Source organism: Sinohyriopsis cumingii, unplaced genomic scaffold, assembly GCF_028554795.1.
Source record: "Sinohyriopsis cumingii isolate HCF-2022 unplaced genomic scaffold, ASM2855479v2 utg002228l, whole genome shotgun sequence".
Classification (NCBI taxonomy): domain Eukaryota; kingdom Metazoa; phylum Mollusca; class Bivalvia; order Unionida; family Unionidae; genus Sinohyriopsis; species Sinohyriopsis cumingii.
In genome coordinates this window covers 1,075,086-1,097,929 of record NW_028316164.1, presented here as the reverse complement: position 1 = coordinate 1,097,929, position 22,844 = coordinate 1,075,086, and the positions used below count along the sequence as shown (strand labels likewise).

Sequence of the window (22,844 nt, the reverse complement as noted above, 5' to 3'; positions counted from 1 at the left end):
CGGAGAATACCACTCCGGTACAAACAAATATGATATCGATAACATCAACGAAACCCGAATTCAGTGTAAACTTCCCGTCGCCGGTTCCAGTAAAGGAAATAGCGCTGGCAAAATTGCGAGTATATCACAGTTGGCCTAATATCCGAGCGGAAGCATTTAACGGACAACAACCTAATAACTCGCTGGTTTTTGCACGGACAAATAAACCCGATGGGACCCCAAACTGGGAGGAGGTTACAATACCAACTGGGTCATACCAAATAGAGCAAATCAATAAAGAATTTCAACGCAGGATAAAATCGATCACAGGAAAGGAATCAAAAATCGCTATTACGGTTCATGAACCGACGTTATCGTCGACGATTGAAATAAGCACACCGGGGTATATGGTTGATATTTATAACAGTTCAATAAGAACCATACTAGGATGGCCTGAGAATCCACCCGCGGACGCCCCCCCATCAACTATCCTCAGATACGATAACGGAGATGGTGGTAGGCATATTGCTCCATACAACGTAAATATCGCATCAGTGATAGCGATCAATCTAGTGTGTGATGTTATCGAAGGGAGTTATCAGGTGGATACCAAGCAATCAAATCAAGCTCAACAGGGGTATATCCTTTATTCGTTTTCACCAACAGCCCCTCCGGGATTTTTGATCATTGAGAGTCCGATTAATCCGGTCTATATGCGATGCCATGATCGGTTTTTAACGAGAATTAATTTCAGACTTACCGATCAGTCAAATAACCTAATTGATCTGCAAGAGGAGGAGTTAGTGATCACTCTGTTTGTAAGATCATAGCAGCAGAGGGGGCGATGACATCGACGCGGTCGTCGATGTGCTTACCGGACGCTGACGACGCTGGGGGATCAGCGCGCAGAAGGTGTTAATTAAACCAAATGACGACGCGACGATCCCCCAACGACGTCGTCGTTTTTTTTTTTACCAGGCGCTGACGACACTAGATCGTTGAGTGCAGAAAGTAATAATTAAGCAAAATAACGATTGGACAAAATGTCCGATTCGCCCCCTCTGCTGCTCATTAAGACAAAGAATCAGTTACTATGGTCTCAAGAACAGGTAATCCAGAACTATGAGATCCATTGCAACAATGAAGTGGTCTAGTAGGGGACAAAATTATTGGGATGTGATGTGATTTTTTAAGTAAATAGAAGACACCATCGATATTATATTCAAAGCATGTTACCGAGGAAGGCAGACCCTGGGTATTGATAGCAGTTCCAACAAGGCTTTATTCAACCATGTCAGAACCCCCCAGATATAATGTCATTTATCCATGATTTTTCCCACTTGAAGTGTGCAGTCAGGATAAAATGCCACTCAGATTCCTTTGCCTTTAGCAGAAACTCTGGAATCAGAGGTATTGGGGTATAAGAATTTGAATCCATGTCATTCCAGTCAATGAAATGAGCATCAAGAGTCCAGGTTTTCAGACATGGAAGTGGAGTGACATAGGTTGGGAGCTTTGCATTCCACTTTGTCTGAAATAGATCTATGAGTGGCCAGTCTTAGAGGATACAGATTTTACTTTAACACCATGGGGTAAATGTACCATTTTGTTTGCATTGGCTGATTCTGATGGGATTTGTCAACCAATAAAATGAGACTGGCCAGGATGTGGTTGACATAAATGTGGATTTTTAATTGATGACACCACCAAAGAAAATCCCAAACCAGGAAGTACAGGTTTGGGGATTTGTCCCCCTGACAAAAAAAACCAAAAGACCTACTGCCTTATGAGATCATTTAGCACAGTACACTTGTGGGATCTGATGAGTATTATATTTAAAGCTAACACGTCCCACCACCAATGACATGCAGATGCAGATATGGTCCTGAAGTGAGTGTTCTTGAAAATTAGCTGCAGCAATTTCCTGGAGAACTTGTGTATTGCAGCATGGAGGTAAACATCTTTCAGATCTGTAATGATTGCAGTCTTCCTTTGGAAATGCATTTAAAACCAGTTTTGATGCCTCCATTCTGAACCATGGCATCCATATCAAATAGACAGGAAAGTTCAAATGTATGACAAAGTGTTCCATTGGCTTTTGGCAGAAACAATCCTGAATAAAAACCTGGTGACTCTTAGCTTCAAGCAATCTCAATTTAAATTTCTCTCCAGATAAAACTGAGCCCTTGTGACAAACAATCATTTCTCAGAGGTAAGCTATGACTTTTGACTCTGTTATTTCTTTTAATCATGGATTAGCTGCCTGAATTTTTAAGGTAGAAAGCATGAACCTAATTATCACAAGCCTAGCATTTATAAATTCATGCATAAGCTACATCTGTAATGTGGTTGAGATTTACTTGAGTTAGGCTTGGAAATGGACTGGCTTGTTGGTGACTGCCTGTCACAGTTAGATGAGCATTGGAGATCAAATGGGCAACTTGGGCTGCAAATGAGCATCCGACTTGGCTTATGTATTTACATGTGTCTGCTACAGAGGTAAATATCTAAAAATCTAGATGGTTGAGGGGTGATGAAAAGTATGCTGATTTGTTATAGTACTAGTGAACTTGATTCATGCATAAGGCACATACTGATTCTTTTAGCTGCCTTGTCACAGGAAAATATTCAATATAGCTCTTTCCTGTCAAAAATGAATGTAAAAAAGAGGGGGTAGGTGGCAGTGTTGGTTCAGTATAAAAGCCATCAGTTGCATTAGGAATTAACCTGATTGCCGCAGTCAAAATCTCACATGTATGCTTTCTATAAAAATAATTAGTTTGTTTTTATTTTGTATCTTCAGTGTAAAATTATTCTCATTTTTCTGCAATAGGTCATTGTCGGATGAAAATTCACCAGATAAGCTGTCCAGTGAGACCTTAAGGCATCTGACTAATTTCACTAATTCTAAAATAAAACCGGGATCCAAATCAAACACGGATAAGAAAAAAAATTCCGGATTTTTAGGCAATGATCATTTTTCTGTAGTTTTTGCTTTCATACCATAAGTCTGTTAATTTTTGTAAGACTTAGGCAAAATCATTAGGGTTGGCAGGTCTGTCACTGAAGGGATAACCCACTTGTCTGATTCTGAGACCTCACTGATGCTATCAAATTCATTGACCAAGCATGGCTGTACCATATCCACATACACAGCATCGATGGTGATATGCATCAGCAACAAGTCATTGTTGGTGTACAGCATCTTGACCTGATCCTCATAAAATAGTTTGATCTTGTCATAGTAAAACTCGTACATGAGCAGCTTCAACAAGACTATTTCATAAGATCCAAGGAAGATTGGTGTTGTCAGTATTAGTTTCAATTTTTACTGTGAAGGGCAATAAGTCCACCATCAAAGATTTTTCTGGATTCAAAGACTGAGTCAGGGATGAACCTTCTAAATTTGCCTTGTTCACTAACACCATCAAAATGTAAATGAATTCATTTGTGCAGATTCTCCATGGTTTTGCCAAACACAGCATTGTTCATGAGCTTGAAAAAGTCCTTCTCAAAGTCATTGGTGGCCTTTGTTCTCAGAATAATATTCATCTGGATATACAGGGCATGCTGGCAAATTGAAGCACTCATTGGATCTTGGTTACATGCATGCCCAATCACAGATACAGCTGAGGCTTTGTACACGCAGTACATAATTGTATTTGGTTCTGAGATTTTGTATTAGTTTGGTGCATTCAGTGTTTTTACATCCAGATTCATCAATGATTGCAATCTGATATGGAGACAATCGGGTACCGGGCTAGAAAAGCGCTTATGACGACAGCCGATAATCCTTGTCTAAATCATGTAAATGTTAGGAGTAATCTAGATTAACTTCAAAAAAGTATCTTAGTCTTTGTTATGTTTTTATTGTTTATGTGTTTTTGCAGGTCAATGTATCTAGGATCAATCCATCAAAACCCACCAACTGGCAACAGCTGCATCACTGTCCACTAATGGAGGCTATTGTCATCTAGATACATAATGTAACTATTAGGGGCAGCAGGGTCATACTCATCCATGTTTGGGTTGCTGGCACAAGCATGTCTGTGACTTGCCAGAAAAATCCCACCATAAAGTGATCACTCAACAAAATATATGCAGGTCAATGTCAGTGAGCAATTCCAACTCAATTTTGGTTTTGGACAACAATCCATCCCATGTCATACCTTGTCACAAGAAGTAATGTGCAGGATCGACCTTGTACATGTGCATGGCAGTGTCATGACATTCCTCAAACACATCAGCAAGCTTTGTTGTTGTATGTTTGTTGTATGGTTTAACGCCATTTTTCAGCACAAGATAGGCTATACATGGCGGCCAATATAATTGGTGGAGGAAGAACCCTGGAAAACCCCGGGAAGAACCACCGACCCACGAGTAGCTACTGGCAGGCTTTCTCACGTACCCACGTTAGCCGAGCCTGAGACTCGAACTCACGCAGACAGAGGTGAGATGGCAGTGATCCGTAACAATGAGCGCTGTAGACCACTCGGCCACTCGGGGCCCCACATCAGCAAGCATCAACAAATCAGTGCGCAAATACTGACCATGATAGTTGCCAAGGTTCCTGCATTCAAATGCAGTCCAAACCTTGAACTTTCCAATGAATAATTTTTAAGAAATAGAATACCAGTACAATCTCTCCTGAAGACACAAGAATAAAGAGGCAACTCTCAATTATAATTAAAGTCTCAGACATCACTCCAGACAGAAATACCAAGTCAAACGATGGTCTATATTTTGTAGCCAAAAATCCATGGAAACTATGACCTATACAGGTTAATAACTTTATCATTTATCTTTATGCAAACAATTCGTAAATATGATCTACCTCATTTCTGTCAAGTGATTTATGTTCCCAAACAAATGTTGACTCCCATTTAATAACAGTTATGGCTGGTAACAACAGTGATAAAGCAAACAATTTTCTAAGACAGACTACATGAGAAAAGTAATGAATAATAATTACCTGACATAAAGAGAAATAAACATCTGAAAATATCTGCAACTCACACAAACACAAATTTTCCTGAGAAAATTACCATTATATCTAACAGAACATCCGTACTCAAAAATTTCATTTTTCATGAAAATATAAACTCCAGCTATCCAACATGCTGCTGCAAAAATGATAGTTTCCTAACATAAATATCCAGTTTTATCACAGTTTACAAAGTAATTACACTTAACTTATCATGCCATTATGTGGAGTAAATTTTCCAAGACACATTACATGCTGACTGCTTGACAAAAACAACTAGTACTATTTAAAATTTGCATTCCATGCTGACTGCTTGACACAAACAACTAGTGCTACTTAAAATCTGCAGTACATGCTGACTGCTTGACAAAAAACAACTAGTGCTATTTAAAATTCGCATTACATGCCGACTGCTTGACAAAAACAACTAGTGATACTTAAAATTTGCATTACATGCTAACTGCTTGACAAATAAATTAATGCTATTAAAAATTGGCATTACATGCTATCAACAATGACATTAGATATTGTCTAGACTGATTTAAGAATGGTAAAAAATAAAGAATTTCTCATGGAAATTGTGTGTAAATATTGTAATTTAACTAAACTTATTCAGCAAATGGTTTCATAGTAGTTACCTATGATGTCAGAAGGTAGGCTCACCCCATGCTCATAATAATGAAATTTATGGAATTGCATGATTCATTCTGTGCGAGCCATATTTAAACACAACAGAGACTATAGATATTATTCACATCTATTACATTATAATTATTTGTAATAAATCTTGATTTTAGTCTGCGTCAGAACACAACCAGGTACTGCAAGGCTGAAAGTTACTACAAGATGAACATGCACCATTTTCATGTAGGCACAAATGCACTGTGTTTTGGGGACAACCATGCAAATCAATCTGCATGACCACCACCCTTTTTCTAGTTTGAATGTAATGGAGGTAAAAGTATTTTCGAAAAGGCTGCTTTGATATCTATATTGTCTGTTGGTGTAAAAGATCAGTAATTTAGGTAAGCATTTCCAAACCTCAGAATGAATTTTAACATGTTTCAAGTCCACTTCCCAAAGGCTTGCAAATATGAGCAAAAAAGCTGCCAAATAGTTGTCTGAGCTCACCCACCCCACCACTCACTGTCGATTGTCCAAACCCTCAAGGCACCTTAGCAGTGTACCAGTCCACCCCAGAAAGGGCTGGTCTAAAACCTCCCCTTCCTGCAGGCCTGGGTCTCTAAAGCATTTTTACTATGAAAGCCATGGAGAAAATGTTTGTTGCAAAGAACACGTGTCTGGTTAACAAGTGAAAAAACAGATCTGTCACATGTCAATACTTTTGTCACAGCTGTGACCTACTCCTGAGGTTCTGCACAACATACTGAATAAGGGCAATGGATTGTGAGACAACTGGTGTTCTCTCAGATCTACTCGGGGTAAATTAAAATGTAAAGAAAATGCTTGTACTACTTTTTGGTGTGTCATTCCGGCAATGATTTTGCTTGTGGGTCCTGATGCAAACAGTCATGATGTACCACAATGATATGATCCAAAATATCTTTAAATGAATGCAGTCATTTCAAGACAGTGATTTAGTCCTAAAGTCTAAGAGCACTTTGTAATTACAATGAATAATTTAAATAATAAATCTTCTCATATGATAATTAAACACAACAAAATACTGACTCCATTACAGGTGTTTAAGACTGGAATAACAATTTTTTTTAATCAAATCCCCATATTAAAAAAAATAAGACACAATCACAGAACTAGGATGAGGATTAATATTTCACTTCCATAACATTCTAACTTGTAAACAAGGCTAAGTTCCTTGGCAGGCAACCAATCAGAAACCAGGCATACCAGAATTTCCAAGGGGAAAACCAATAACCTGAACTCAAATCCCATTAAATTAATCCACACGATTATCTTCTAGAACCTTCCAAAGGTGAAAGCATATATAAGCATATTTACCAAACTTCAAGTACAACCTTTAATCATGGAGCTACATAAATTTATTTACAAAAATGACCCATACAATCTACAATCACGAACAAAAATGAAACACACAATCTAGATATGCATAATAATGTAATAAGTCTTCTTGTGAAAAGCTAATGGCGATATGACATTCCATTTAGGATGAGGAGCAATAAGATTTTCAACATGGACACTGTATCAGCCATATCGGATATAAAATCCGAACAAGTAAACACCATAAGAAGTCTTTTGGTTAAAACAAGATTCTGCTGATTTTCCATTCAGCAATAGCAATACCAAGATGGTCATATGGGAGGTCAGATCGGCACAAGTTACATTTGGGACTAATTAGACATCACAATAAGCCTCTAAGTGCAAACCAGATGTTGATATGGCCATCCATTCAGGTGGAGTAGTGTTAACAAGATTTTCAGGATGACCTGTGATGGTGGTGGCCATATCAGAATGAATAGCAGTGACATTTTCATTTAGGACTAACTATACTTAGGGATTAATGTGTGTAAATAGCTTCACTGCAATCTTATCAGTAGTTTGGGGGAAGTAAGAAACACATGCTAACAGATAGGCAGATGCCCAACAACAGGCTAAGCCATAAGCTCTGCTGGACTATGACCACAGGAGCTACAAATGCTGAAAACTTGTCCGAACAAAAGACATCATGAAATGAAATTCCCCACCCCCACCCCTTGCCCTCTGCTTATCTTAGACTCCTATTGAAAATACCCAATGGCTGAGCACTCTGAATTTTTAAAACAACTTATACTAGCATCATTTAGTGTAGATTCTCAATTTATATACTACTTTATGCCACACTTTATTACCATGGCAATAAAAAAAATATATTGAATGATAAGTCCCCTGTATGCTTGGTCAGTAAATATATAAAATTTGTTTGAAATTCCTTGAATAGTCTGAGAATTATGCTCTTTAAAGGAAAATATTTTTAGGCAGATAGACATGTAAATAGTGACAAATCATTCCAATGAGACGAAACTTGTTAACAAGAGGCCAAAGTATATCTGATTTCGCTTACGTGGGCAACTGAAATATGTTAGCTTGTGAATACAAATTCAAAGCTGTACTGAAACTGGAAGGCAAAGACAAGTTTGAACTATCTAGTTGCTACGTTGACTATTAATGTTCATTTGAATATCTTCTTTTTCACACCATAGAATAACAGTAGATAAATAACTGAAATATCCAGCTCAAACCTTGTTGATGTAACTGGGTTCGTTTGGATCTTGGTCCATCTTGGCCAACAGTTGATCTCCTCTTTTTTCCTTTTGTGCCTACAAATGTCACATGAAATAGTGAAAAGCAACATAAAATCGTAACACACATAACAAGCAAAAGTTTTAAGCCTTGAGAGCAATTATGGTCTGGACTGTAAGGATCTGCTATATCCAACTATATCCAATCTTCAGCTTACAGGAGACAATGAGAGAGAGAAAGAGAGACAGAGACAGACACAGACAGACAGATAGACAGACATACATGTTACACAATAACATTAGATTTCTGTATGATGATGATCAATAATGGATAATAACATATTTATCTGATGATACCTTTATGCATAAGACAAGCCAACCATTTGCTCTTAGATATATTCAATCCAAGCAGTATTTACAAAATGTTTGAAGATGGCTAAGAATTAACTTTGTCTGATATGAGACTATATTGATTTCTTGAGTTTAATCTGGAACATCAAACAATTCCATAACTATGCTCAACGGTGTAATGACAATGAACACAAGTGTTATAAAACCCAGACCTGAAAACAATTTTAAAACCCATTTTAAGGAAACAAATTACAGGTAGTTTCAAAATATTATAATCTTTATGGATTTTAATTATACCAATGGACTTTTCCCCCACCTAAACTTCATGTGCATGACAAAAACATAAGGATTAAAATAAGAAACCTAACATACCAATCAAAGACCATGAACAGATTTCTAAGCCCCAACATATCTAAGACCTTCTTTCTTAAACACTTATCAGATTCAGGTAACAACTGATGAGGAACGATGTAAAATGAAGATCAGAATTGTTCATTATGTCTACATTGACTCTTTTTGTTATAAACAAAAAAAAATGGCAAATTAGTTTTTTATATACAATTAAATTAATTGTGGAAACAATTTACATGCAGGCTTGATGGAACTTTCAGATTGGAGGCTAACATTAACAACCAGGAATTAATAATACTGAAGAATATACATGAATCACAAATTATGGGTTTTAGACATAGACAATGTCCTACTGTGTCATTTGTTATGGCATTGAACCTTTATCATTTTTACAAACTTCGGCATTACTCTCAAACTTAAAACAAAAGTGATCTGTTTTTTTACTTTAAGTTTTGCCACTACTTAAATATATGAGATAATGGGCTTTCATAGTATAACAAATTTCCAAACAATGTCCACATTATTATTAAGTTTTGTAATCAAAATCAACAGTAAACATGAATCTTACTTTTTAACTGTATATCCAGCCCTGAGCTAATACAGAAATTCATTACCATATTTCCATATCAATCCCACATCAATTAGATTAATTAATAGTTGGCACAAGTTGTAAGTTTTGTAAATTTTAAGTTTTACTTTAGTTTTCCAAATGTATAAGCAAGACAGCATAGTGAGGAGGTAAATCTGTCGTAAGAAGTTATAATCAGAACTTAGAAAAATCAATACATTTAAACCTGATTTTCTCGCTAAGCAGTTTCATCAAAACTTGATGCATACAGATTATTCAGAACTGAAGTTTCAAGTTTCCAAATCCCTACACATTATGTGACCATAAAACAATAACAGCCAAAACTTTTATTTTCATTGTTAATTTTGCAATCAGGTTACATTTCATTTCTATCACAAGTTAATATTTCTCCCAATAATTGCACCTTTTGTTTATTTTGTTTGGAATGAAAACCATTCTCTGCACAAGACAGGCTATACATGGTAGACAGTATAACTGGTTAAGAAAGAACCTGGGAAAACCCCAGCAAGAACCACAAACCCACATGAAACTAATGATCAGCTTTCTCACATACCCACATTAGCCACAGGCAAAAGTTAATCCCAAGTGGACAAAGGTGAGATGGCAGTGATCAGTAGAGGTAAGCACTAGGGACCACTCTGCCATCCATGAGAACTTTGCACCTGCTGTACATAGACTATAAAGCATAATTCAATAATAGCTACACTTGCATGTTCTTATCTAAACATAGTTCAAATTTACAGCATGTTATATCAAACACAAAATTGATTTAAGCCATTATAGAGAGTATATAGCAAAAGCTACTGTGTTTTTGAGTAATATTGTCATAGTCTGTTCTCAAAGGAATATAATCAGATCATGTAACTGTGGTACACATTTAGTTAATAGCTGGGGGAAATGAATTTAAATCTTATTCTGACCAACAACGTTATATAGCATGAAACTGGAAAAACAGACAAGGCAGTTATTACAGTTCATCTACTTTTGTTGTTTGTTGTAGTGGAATTTTTGTAGCTGCAAATAACAAAACCTTCATATCCCTTATTAGTCTGTAGCTAATTACATGTGCTAGCTGTTGCTATGCATTGAGACTATATTAAGGTTAGTTCTTTGTAATGTCCCACATCAAGAGATTGTTTAACTATTAATTATCATTAATTTCTTAGTCATTTTTATGGAATTGTTTTGATTTTATAACAGTGTATCATTTACTGAAATTTTACATACACTGAAAAAGAGTTGAAAATGCTTTGCGTGTGTAGATAAAACACTTATAAAAATTCTCTTGCCCACACTATGCTCCATAGGATACATATATATATATATATATATATATATATATATATATATATATATATATATATATATATATATATATATATATATATATATGAAATGGAAATATTGATATTGTCAAAAAGGAGCCCTAAAGAAATTGAACAATGTGTCATTGAATAATGTTTAAGAAAGCTGAGAAAGTACTTAAATCAACACATACACAGACATATATACATATATTGTACCATATTTACTAATATTTAATGAATGTTGTGGAACATTATTCCTTGCCTATGTCTTATCTTCTATATCAGTATTGGGTATGGCAGCAATGCTACTCCACATCTGCAGGATTATTCTAGAGGAAATAATAGCTGGGTGAGTTAAAATATTAAATACACAATTATGGGGCAAAACAACATCTTTCCAGCGTTAATTAATTTGTAGAAGAATAATAGACTCCATTACCTGATTGAAACTTGACACCATCCTGAAAATTAATATATATAAAATTTAATATGTGTAAACTTAACAGCAAGGAATGTTCATTCTCTCTTCATAAAGATCACCAGTACATCATTCGAAAATGTGCCCCCCTCCACTCAATGCAACACAAATCATGTTCACAGAACCAGGCTTTAGGTCTTTTGCTCCACTAGGGAATATGCACACTGTTATCTGTGTGTGAGTGTGTTTGCAGATTCTAATGATAATTTGACTGAACTTTTACTAAAATATTAAACATGACTGTAGTGGATGATATGGCATTTAACACCGTGTTTCAGCACAAGATATGCTACACATGGTGGAAAACCCCCCCATAAAACCACCAACCCAAGGGAAGCTACCAGCATGCTTTCTAATGTACCAAAATTGGCCAAACCCCAAGACTTGAATCCACACAGACAAAGGTGAGATGGCAGTGATCCGTAACAGTAAGCACTTTAGGGCCCTTGAAACATGAAAAAGAGCATAATAAATTTAATTTTGGCAACAGAACTCATCATTATTTTGGGACATAATATACATGGCAACATACAAATGATAATTTACTATACAGTGCTTATCCTATTATTCTGCAATACATGTCTTCAATATAAAAGAAAAGGACTGAAATTACAACTGGAACAAAGATCACATTACAAAATCCTGCCCCCCCCCATTTTATCAATGTTATAGGTTACATAAATTTGCTCTCTTTAACATATGTTGGTGCTTTGCTGGTTGACCTGAGATATGTTATATGTGGACGTGCTGACCTATAAACACATAGCAAAGAAAATAAAAGCTTTTGCTAAGATTTTGGAGGATTTATTTCTTTCATATATCAATGAACATTAGCAGCAACAAGAACTAATTACAAATGCAAATTTTCCTGAGTAACTCTGGATAAATGTGATCATTATTATGTATGACTATATGGTGTTTAATTTTTGTCCATGAGAGTAGATTGTAATGGTCATTTAAAAAAAATTTGCAAGGCTATTTTTTTGTCAAAGATAGAAAAGTATATTTTAAGACATTTATCACATGTAGGTAAACATTTTTACTTTGAGAATGTTCTGGAAATGAACATTTTACTCTCACCCTGGCCCTCTTATTTTGTCTTATGTTATTTCATAAAGATTGTTTAGAACTACCCATTCCTACTTTAACATGTATCTAGTGGAATCAGTTGTTTAGTTGTGTGTCCATTTGTGGAGAAGATTTATTTAAAGTATTCATTGGAATGACAAAGTGCTCACTGCCTTTCAAACTTAATCACTAATTTGGAATTAATGTGAATTCATTCAAAGACATTCTGGATTATATCACTGTGATGTATCAAGAATGTTGGCACATTAACACATTTAAACTTACAGGCACATCAGCATTATCAAGTTTGGAAGTCATTCTTAACACTACTTTTGGACTGTTTGATTTAACTTTTAGGACTATTTGGGATTGAATTTACAACACTATAAGTTCCATTTAAGCTAAATTATTTGTTGAACTTTTACAAAATTTGTTGGGTTTCTCTTTTTCTGTTGCTTAGTTTAAGACCTTAGAGTCATAAACTTATTATCCTCACAAATGTAAATGTAAATAATTTTCATACTGATCATCAGTACATCAAATATATTTTGCATGTTTTTAATTTGAATTACACTTGCTATGCACAAGACTTAAATGCTTATCAGTTTATTGATTGTTCAACTTGCTAGTTTTCACTTCTTTCAACAAATGTTTGTGAAATTGAAGTCAATCTTACCTTCTTTTTTGAATAGCATTTTAGCAGTGTTTTTAGGTTATAACTCTTTGTAAAGAGTATGTATTTGTTTACATTATCCGTTATAAAAAATTACAGTATAAGAAACAGATAAGTTGATAATGGTATTTTATAAATTTTACAACAGAACTCTCTTCTCTGAAATCAATGTCAGGGTAATAATTAGATGGTCTAATTTAGTGTTTTCTTGCTGGGATAGCAAAAAGCAAACGACAGAGAAGAAACATATGTTATCCTTGTTTAAAGTCTCTTTGCCCATTTCAGGTAACTCTGTGAATGGTCCTCACTCACTGGCTGTGTTTATATCAACCTGTGCCTTTTAATATTCTATTCTACCAAAATACCAATTTGTATCTTGACCAAATGTTATGTGTAGAACTCTAAACACCGTATCAATTTCCTTCTGAATTTCCCACTTCCTTCAAAATGATTAAAGTCTTTTTTCTGTTATTCCATTTCCTAACATGATCACTCACTTGGCTAAATCTACCAAACAGACAAAAGAAAACAGTTTTTGATAAGAAATCTGAGTCAGCCAGATATCCTTGCTAGAAATTTATTCCATTGCTGATGATTACATAGATGAAAACCATTTTTTTCTAGTACAATAAGTTTCTTCAATAATACTTACCCAATCATAATACCCTAGGAGTATAACTTTTACTTCAAAAATCCAGTTCTTTCTGGTTAAAACTTTTTATCTAAAAAGTTAAAAGTTATCTGCCCACCTAGATGGCAGTCTGAGTGATCTCAGAGCAATACCAGGATTGGCACCAAATCCCATGAAATAGCCAGTTACCACTGGAGTGGAAGGCACACTCTCTCTATGGATGTAACTGCAGGGTGCTGGAAGGGTGTATGTGCAATAATGATTGGGTAAGTATTATCTAAGAAAGATTTAACTAGAAAAAATTGGTCTCTTGTTCAAAATATGTTATCCAATCATAATACTTTTGGAGAATAGGTACGTGGTTGAGTGAGGTATATCCCCTTACTCCGGAGAGACCATCTCTGGGGCCCTAAGGTATGTGAGACAGCTTATAGATAACCCGACTGAAAATAGACTCCATATAACAGGAGCAGCTGTCAAAGGAAAAATCTTCCTTCTCACAAATCCAGCTGAACTCATGAAAGTGCATCTTTATGAAACTGCTGAACAACCAAGAGAGGTAACCTTTTGCACCACTGGCAAAGGTTCCTGCCATTTAAACTGGGCCTTTTAGCATGACAGATCTTCGATATGACTTGAGAAGTGTGCTCAGATCTCCATCTGGATAATTACAGCTAGAGAACCATTTCACTCATATGCAGTGTTTGTGGCAACTGTCCTACGTTTGTGAGTCGATATGTAAAGAATATTCATTAATGTGGGTTTAGTCTGTTATGAGGAAGAGACGTCAAACTTGATTCTACATGAAAGTGTCCATGTTGATACACTGTCCTTTCAATCTCTTGAAGGCAAAATAAGTCATAATCTTTGATCAACTTCTCAGTCTTCCTAAATACCACTTCAGAGCTCGCACTGGGTCCTGCAGATGCCTTTGAGATGAAGTGTCTTGAACAGACAGGAATTATTACCAATATCTGACCCCTCATGAACAGTAAGCCTGTTCTTGACAATGAAAGTAGTGAAAAGGCAGGACTTATTTGAAAGGTGAAATAAATAAGCCCTAGAGAACAGTTCAAATGGTTTCTTGTTCAGTCAGGTAAGTACCCATGATAAATTCCACATGTAGACATTGTCAATGGACAGGTGAAATCTGGAATGAACATACAATGGTTTAGTTTGTCTGATATCCTCTCCTCCATGATAACACAGTGTGCCTGTGATCATGGAATGGTAGGTTTAATTATGATTGGTGCTAAATGTTTCTCATTGAAGAGCCATAGGAAGCAAGCTATTGATGTATGGATCCCTACATTAGTAAAAAGTACTCTTGTGCACACCACTGAAATTATATTAAACTGCCTTCGTACACCTCAATGGATTGATGGCCATCTCACTTGAGGGATTCTCCACCACCTGTTGTGAGAACTGTTTGTTCTTAAGGGCGTATTTAATAAGATCAAGATGAGCAAGTTCAGTAACTCTGGGTTGAGATGAAAGGACTGCCATTGTGGTTGCTCAAGGAGGGAACATCTTGATTCCTGGTGATTCTGTTGTGAGATTCAAAAGGTTGGTCTAAGATTTCCATCTGAATGGAGTAATCAGGATGAGACAGTTTAGCTTCCTGTATCACCTTCAGAAAATGAGGTGTTGGTGAATTGTATACATTTGGTCATTCTCATCTATAAAAAGAGTACTGACTATCAGGGCCTTTTGGATCCAGGACTGAAAAAATAAGGTTAGGATTTTGGCAATCTACCTTGTTGCAAATAGGTCCATCATAGGTCAATCCTATCAAGTATATATAGAGTGAAAACTGAGGGAAGAAGAGACCATTCTGTGTGTATTAGTTCCTTCTTACAGGACACTGAGTTCACCAATATATTAGCCACCCTAAGACATGTTGAACTTAAATGCAGATTTGTCGTTTAGGACACCACTTCCCAAACAAGAATACAAAGGTCTGGGTACTTGGTTTCACTTTCCTGTTTGAGATAAATCACCCCAGCGGAGTTATCGGGCAAAATGAGAACTCCATTCCCATGTAGGTTTTCAGCCACCAATGAAAAGCTTTCAAAATGATATTCATCTCAAGGATGTTGATATGTAAATAATGATCCTGAACAGGCTACACTCCAATGTCATCCCAAAATGTTAGGAGACTTGCTCTACCAGTCATCTGTTTTCGTATCCATAGCGATCATGATTGCTGGTTACTGTACTTACAGAGGTATCTCAGAAACAAATCCAGGGTGGTTTCCCTACCTTTGAATTGCAACCTTATATTATGTAGATCATGAAAGTTGGTCCAATGGGCAAAGGTTCTGACTCCATTTGGACCACAGTATCACTGTTATGGAAGCCCAAGGAGCAACCATGGACTAAGGTGTCAGCTGCTGCATTGAGCAGGTGAAGGAATTCTCAAACAGACGGATTGTCCCATGTAGACAAGGAATCTACCCTTGCATGAACTCAGTTTGCATTCCTGGGTAAAACATTTCTTCTACTTGAATAATGATTTCAGACCTAGTCGAACAAGTAGCTGAAAGAGTATGAGGTCGTAGATGTCCTGTTTACAAGGAGATTGAAAATAAAATGGGAGGTTAAATCATATCTTGCTCTAAAATATAACTAGCCTGCTGCTTTATATCTTGTTGTAGGTGAATCATATGACTTCTTGAAACCATGTTGTTGCATTCCACTGTGATCTCAAGATCATAACTGAGCTGACTGAATGCACATTTGATAACAAGTGATAAGTGCATCTTCATAACTAAACGTAATCTTGTTAAAGGATTAAGAAGTGTGCAGAATGTGATACCGAGTCCCCAGGAAACCCCATATGTCTGGTCCACATTTGTCATAGTACATCCTCCCCATTCAGCACTGAAAGATTTGGAGTCTTTTCATTACTATCATCTGTGATAATGGGGTCATGGATATATGTTATATATGCAAGGGAGGGTTTCATGGAACATTTCTGGTAGGAACAATCGACCTTCCTTTGATTCTTCCAATTAGTTTTGGTTTGAAACAGTTGTAAAGTCAGTAACATGTGCTCTTGGGATAATTGACCTTCCTTTGATTCTGGTAGGAACAATTGACCTTTCTTTGATTCTTCCAATTAGTTCAGGAAGACTGGTTTCAAACAGTGTAAAGTCAGTAGCATGTACTCTAGGGTCATTCCTGTAATCTTTTTGTTGGTTGATTAGCTAAGAGTGTGAGAGATGGAAAGAAGGCAACCTAATCATCAAAGAAGAGATTAGATGATTTAGGTTGTGAGCATAACTTGGCCTAAGAAGGTCTTTAAGAAAGGCTGAGGTAAAGAGCATTGCATCCAATTCCAACTGTTTTAAGTTCATAGCTCCTGTAACAGCAATAGCCATAGTGTGCTGGGGCACTATGTTACAAAGTGGACCATCTTATAGATATGCTCCCATGTATTCCATTGCGATTCATGGTGGGAGAAGGTAAGATGTGTTCCGCCTCTTGAAGATCACATTAGATATCAGATGTAACATTGATCCAAGGTCATGATCTTATGAATTAACTCATTGGTATCCAAATAGAAAACAGTGAAGACATTTGCAAAAAAGGTGTCTGTAGGCACTTGGAACATGTAACTGATGATGTAAGCATGCCCAAAATGTTAGTAACTTGTCAGACTGTGGAAGAAATTAAAGTAGTTCTTTCCACAGACAATGACTGATGTCGGAACTGTAAACCTGGCAGATGATGTAGAGGAATGAGCATGACAGAACTCAGTTAGGAGTGGGCGGAAAACTTCTTCATTCCTCACAGTAACATCAATGTAAGATCTAATTATGATAAGGGAACCATATTTCTTCAGTTTAGGATTAAGGTAGTGAAGAAGATGTCTCCTGTGCTACCTGTGAAGTAGGTGGAGAAAAAGATCAAGGATGGTGGCTCACTACACTTGCTGTATGTTATGAATTAAATCCCCTTACTTCTAAGGTGTCACTAAGTAAAGGCTTGAGGGCAAGTAAAGAGACATCTCTTAGAACCTGATGCAACAAGATGACCAAGATGAACCAGAACTGATTAGAGGTACTATGCATGATAGATTGATCCATACGAGTGCCAGTACACACTGGACGATGTTCACATGAAGTGTCTGACAGCACTATGCCAAACAGAGTGATCTATGAGAGTGCTTGTATAAACTGTGTGTCATTCTGCTGCATAATTAGTTTCACAAACTGGGTTCTTTGGTCTTGTGGAACTAAACTGGGCATCAAACACAGCAGCATTAAGGCAGCTGTGGAAATGAACAAGTTCCTTCTCTGGTGGCTGATACTGTATGGTCATTTGTGATCAAAGCCCATTGTAATCAAAGTTATATAGCTGAGTCTGATCATGAAGGAACATGGCCTTCTTGGCTGGCAAGAGGCTGTCCAGTTCTTGAGACTGAGATGGGTTATGGAACATTGATCCACATAGCCTGTCCATAATTCTAATATGCAAGACCATACTTGAAGCTCCTGTTGCTCTCCAATAAATGATATGCAAGCCTGACATGTATCCAAGGAATGAAAGAGAAAACAACACATGTTGAGAGGTTGTCAGACTGGCCTCACTTATGTTCTAAATCTGTAAGACAAAATGAAGACAAATACATTATACATAGCGCAGTGTCCTGCTTTATGAACTTATGTGTGTCCTTGCACAGTTACCTACGATGATAAATACCTGTAATGGGTATATGTGCCCTGTACAGGTAGAGAATTAGAGCATCACTATTAATATTTGTAAAGTGGATGCTAATAATAAATTCTAGTAACAAGTAACCTGTGGGAAGGTCAATTTTGACTCCCTATACAGGTAAAATTACTGAAATATCATATAAAGCAACTACATATATTAAGTGGAAGAAGAATAATCAATTTTAGTAAGAACTTACCCACCAAGGAAGGCCAATGTCTGAATGCCAATAACGGCAAAATCACTTAAGCATTGCTTATAGTAATTACATGTATGAGCTGGATCACTCTAACTGCCATCTATATGGGTAAATAACCTTTATCTTTCAGTTAAAAAGTTAAAACATTTTTCTTTTGTCTTGCAAAATTATGTTGCAATCCTGATAATAGTCTGCATATTGTTCCACTGGAATAATTTTCACCTTTTAAAATATCACAATATGTGTCCTTGAATATATGATTATGTGATTTTGTTTTAGGCAGAATTTTAATTCTGAAGTGACAAATTTTATGTCTTCCATTAATGTTATTGTTACAATATTTTCAACTGGCTCTCAGTTCTCATACAAATTATCATACCCCTTCCATATTGCCACTGAAAAATTCCTAGTTGTCTTCAAAGTATTTTCAGCCTTATGCAAGTCATCATGTTTGTCATAGTGACACTCATCTTTGTAAAGCAAATCTCAATATTCTTTCCCTTTAAGCCTTCTAGTTTGTGGACAACTGATTTTTAAAATCTTCTCTGTAGAATTAAAAGATATTTCAAAATCCTAGCTGGGTAACATATCAAATACAGCTCTCCCCTATTAAAACAGTTGTCAGAGTCCATAAGTACTGACTGCATTATGTACTGAACAGCAGTATAGCAAAAATGATACAAAATGTTGAGTCTATTTGTGTGTGTGTGTGTGAACAAATCTCTGGCAAATGCATAGTAATACCAAGCTTTCTTTCTTTCAACCCATATTGTCATATATATGACAGATCAGATTGTGAGTAACATAAAAAACAATGATATAAACATTTCATTTTAATGATTAAATTTACGCTGCTCTTGAGGCCAATGCAACCTGATGTTAACAGCTTCATTCTTTTTTAATTAGGAGCCCTCAATCACATATTTACTACTTCTATACCAATCCTGCTATTAAATAAATGAACATCTCTCTTAAATGAGTGCACTGAGTAATGTCAAGTCAGTTCTAATCAATAAAATATCTCGTTTCCAGTTCAAAATATAAGTTACATGGTTAGAGACTAAGTGATGACATTATGTGCAGCATGCTTTGATCAATTCCAGAACATGGAATAACTGAAAAACTAACATGAATGTAATAAATTCAATCCAGTTATGTCCCAAACACATTTATTCACAAAAATGTTGAAAAAAGGAGTACATGATAACAATATATGGTTTGTTTCTTTCTTTTTATTTTCCAATATGCCTTTTGTTTATCTATTTTATTGCAGCGTGCAGCTGGGGGGGGGGGGCACAAATGCAATACAAATTTCTTAAGTCTTGGGACATTCAATCTACGTGAAGAAGTTTCACCATAAGTTCTGGGACAGGAAAAAAATCATTTTATCATGTTACAATATATATGGCGAATATGGTATGGCTAATTAGAGATTCGGGTGTTCAATAGCCTGCTAGGAACACACTATCTTACACTGCCTGAACAGTGGCTAATTAGAGATAAATTGTACCCGTAGAAACATGTTCTGTCCAACCAAGGAAAATAGTTTTCGATGTAAAGGTTTTCAGCTGATAGATATCAAAAGAAATTTAAATTTGTTTTTAATTATAATATTTTAAATTTCTATTTTGGCGTCCATAGCACTACAGTGTTATGTCTGGAATCGTGTTACAGTAAAGCATATTATAACAATGGAGAGCTGTAATTTAGTTTTCCAGAGGAAATCAGTTGTTAGGAAACCAAATAAATTAATCCTGACCTCCCATTCTTGCTCTGACTGGGTTTTCGACTATTGGTCTATGATAATTGTTAATTATATCCTTCGATAAGACAATAGATCTACCCAATCTTGTTCTATGAAAGCATCATCACATTCTAGTCTTTAGAATCTTCTTAAACCTATCAACAACACATGCTTGCTTTTGAGAGTACATGAATTTGGACATTCTTATGAATGTACACATGATAACAAATCCATCATATTCTTGTTATGCTAAAGAAATTTCAAGAAAATACTGAGCACATTCTTCATCAAAATGGTATAAGCAATTTACCAAGCAGACAAACATAGAACCATATATTAACAAAATAAAAGCAATCCATACGAAAAGGTCAATTGTATCCATAACCTAGTATAACAAAAAAAATGTCCCTTATTCCTAATGTTTATATTCTACTTTCCGGTGCTGAATCTTTAATCAACTATGCAACAACAATTTCAAGAGCATGATGTAAATTGTTCTACATGATTGATTCAAAGTAAATTTACAGTCACCAAATTTTACTTGCCAGGACATATGTCTACTATGACAGTTTCTATTTATTTGTCATACAATGATAGTAAGATTAAGATTGAATGATGATTATGACAGAAGACTTCTAATTTAGTAACAATATGAATAAATAGCATTCTAATCACTGAAGTGGTTTACAGAGGTTAACATTTGGTTTTGATACTCCTTATGAAATTTCACAACATTCAAATACATGTATTACAAATAATATCATTTCAGTTTAAAAGTTAACACACAATGCAAACCCGAGGGGAAAAAAGGAACCCATAATCTACCAAAATGTTCATTAAAATTATAACCCATTTCAGGGGTCTTTAAATATTGTCTCCAAAGTACACCTGCCTGAATACATACCTTCTGTGGGCTAAGATTTATGCTGTTGTGGCTGTTATCACCAGTTGCAATGTTGCTCTTCATTACAGTACCAATATTGAAATTATTGATGATATTTGTTGGGATACCTGCAAGAAAAAACAGTTGCATACTTACAATGACAGGGATGTATATATGGTAAACAATGCCAAAATAGGTTATCCATCATATGTATGTATTTGCTAGAGGATATTCCTTCTGTATATTTTGAGAACAATCCACTGGCTTGTTCTCTCTCCATACTGTCACTCTATGTAAAACATGTACATTTACAAGATACTGTTTTTTGGTTAACATCGTACAAATAAGATATGTTTCTGAGATTGGCTTTATCACACAAATTTAATGTGTATTGATACAAGAGGCAAATACTGTGACAGGTTCTTAAAAATTCATGATGTTCTAGAGTGATTGCAACCAAGCACCTTCCTATGACACATGCTAGGATTAAAATGCGCAGTTAGGATTTTATTAAAGTTTTGACCACAAAAGCAGAATATCATACCTATTAAGACTTAAGGATGTATAAATAAAAGAAAGCATCCATTATGAACACATTTTCGAGTTTACATGGAATTCTTTAGGTAAACAGAATCTTGTAGGCTCTACCTACAAGTCTTAAGATATTTGAGTCAATGTGTGTGTGATTTAGATTTTTAACATAGCTTTAACAATTTTTCAGTCATATCGCTACGATGTCTGCAATGTGGCAGTTTAAAGTGATGTCCAGCACTGGAGCATCATGCCGCAGACGTAGCATCATGTCCCACCCAGTCACATTATCCTGACACCAGGACAACCAGTCCTAACACTAACCTCTTAATGATGAGTACCTAGCGAGGCAGCTGTTAGTACCATTTTTTGAAGTCTTTGGTATGACTAGACTGGGGATCTAACCCATGACCTCCCGCATCCAGGGCATATAATCTAACCACTAGGCCACCAGATTGGTCCGTTTTGAGTCGATATATAATCTATGACCTATACTTTGTCATTTTTTTTGTATCTGGACCCTGGACCAATATCATTTTTGACTCTGGACTCTGGACTAAAAAGATACCATTCTGTTTATAACCCATGTTGTTTATCTTAAAATCTAACTAGGAATGTTGAGTAAAATAATTAATCATGTACATATGTTACAATTCTATGGTCTTAACTCATTAACCCCTGGTGCCTTGTTTACGCCTCAAAGGCAGACAAATGTACCTCTACAATGATGCCAAATAATCAGGACTTTCTAGTTGCACTACAAAATACAGAGGGAAAAACGTAATTTTTTGGACCTGATTTTTTTCCACCTAAAATTCGCCCATGGTCAGCATCCGATTGTGTGTTCAGATTTTAGACTTTTTGGCCTCATATCTAAGGCAGACCAATCTGAACTGCACACAGACAGGTGAACCTTTGCAAAAAGTAGGATAAGAATAAAAAATGGTCTGGATATGAAAATGATGGATCCGTTAAGCAAAAAAGAAAAAAGAATTCCAACTTTTACCCTTCTGCTCATTCGCGAGCTAAATAGCTAATAAAAAATTATGTTTCTAATACGACTAGGCATTAGGTTAACCAGAAATCACTAGGGAGTCAATGTATTAGGATGTATTCAGAAATAGCCCCCAAAATGTGTT

General features: G+C 35.9%; 1 protein-coding gene across 1 annotated transcript in view; it reads right to left on the bottom strand.

The window, feature by feature from the left end:
• Positions 1-22,844, bottom strand: part of LOC149770908 (uncharacterized) — an 80,310-nt gene that overhangs the window by 42,123 nt on the left and 15,343 nt on the right. Inside the window, exons 4-6 of the mRNA XM_089949006.1 lie at positions 21,196-21,302; positions 11,219-11,240; positions 8,182-8,259 (exon numbers count right to left, since the gene is read on the bottom strand). Of these exons, the coding sequence (XP_089805132.1) occupies positions 8,182-8,259; positions 11,219-11,240; positions 21,196-21,302 (207 nt within the window). The remainder of the gene's footprint in view (positions 1-8,181; positions 8,260-11,218; positions 11,241-21,195; positions 21,303-22,844) is intronic.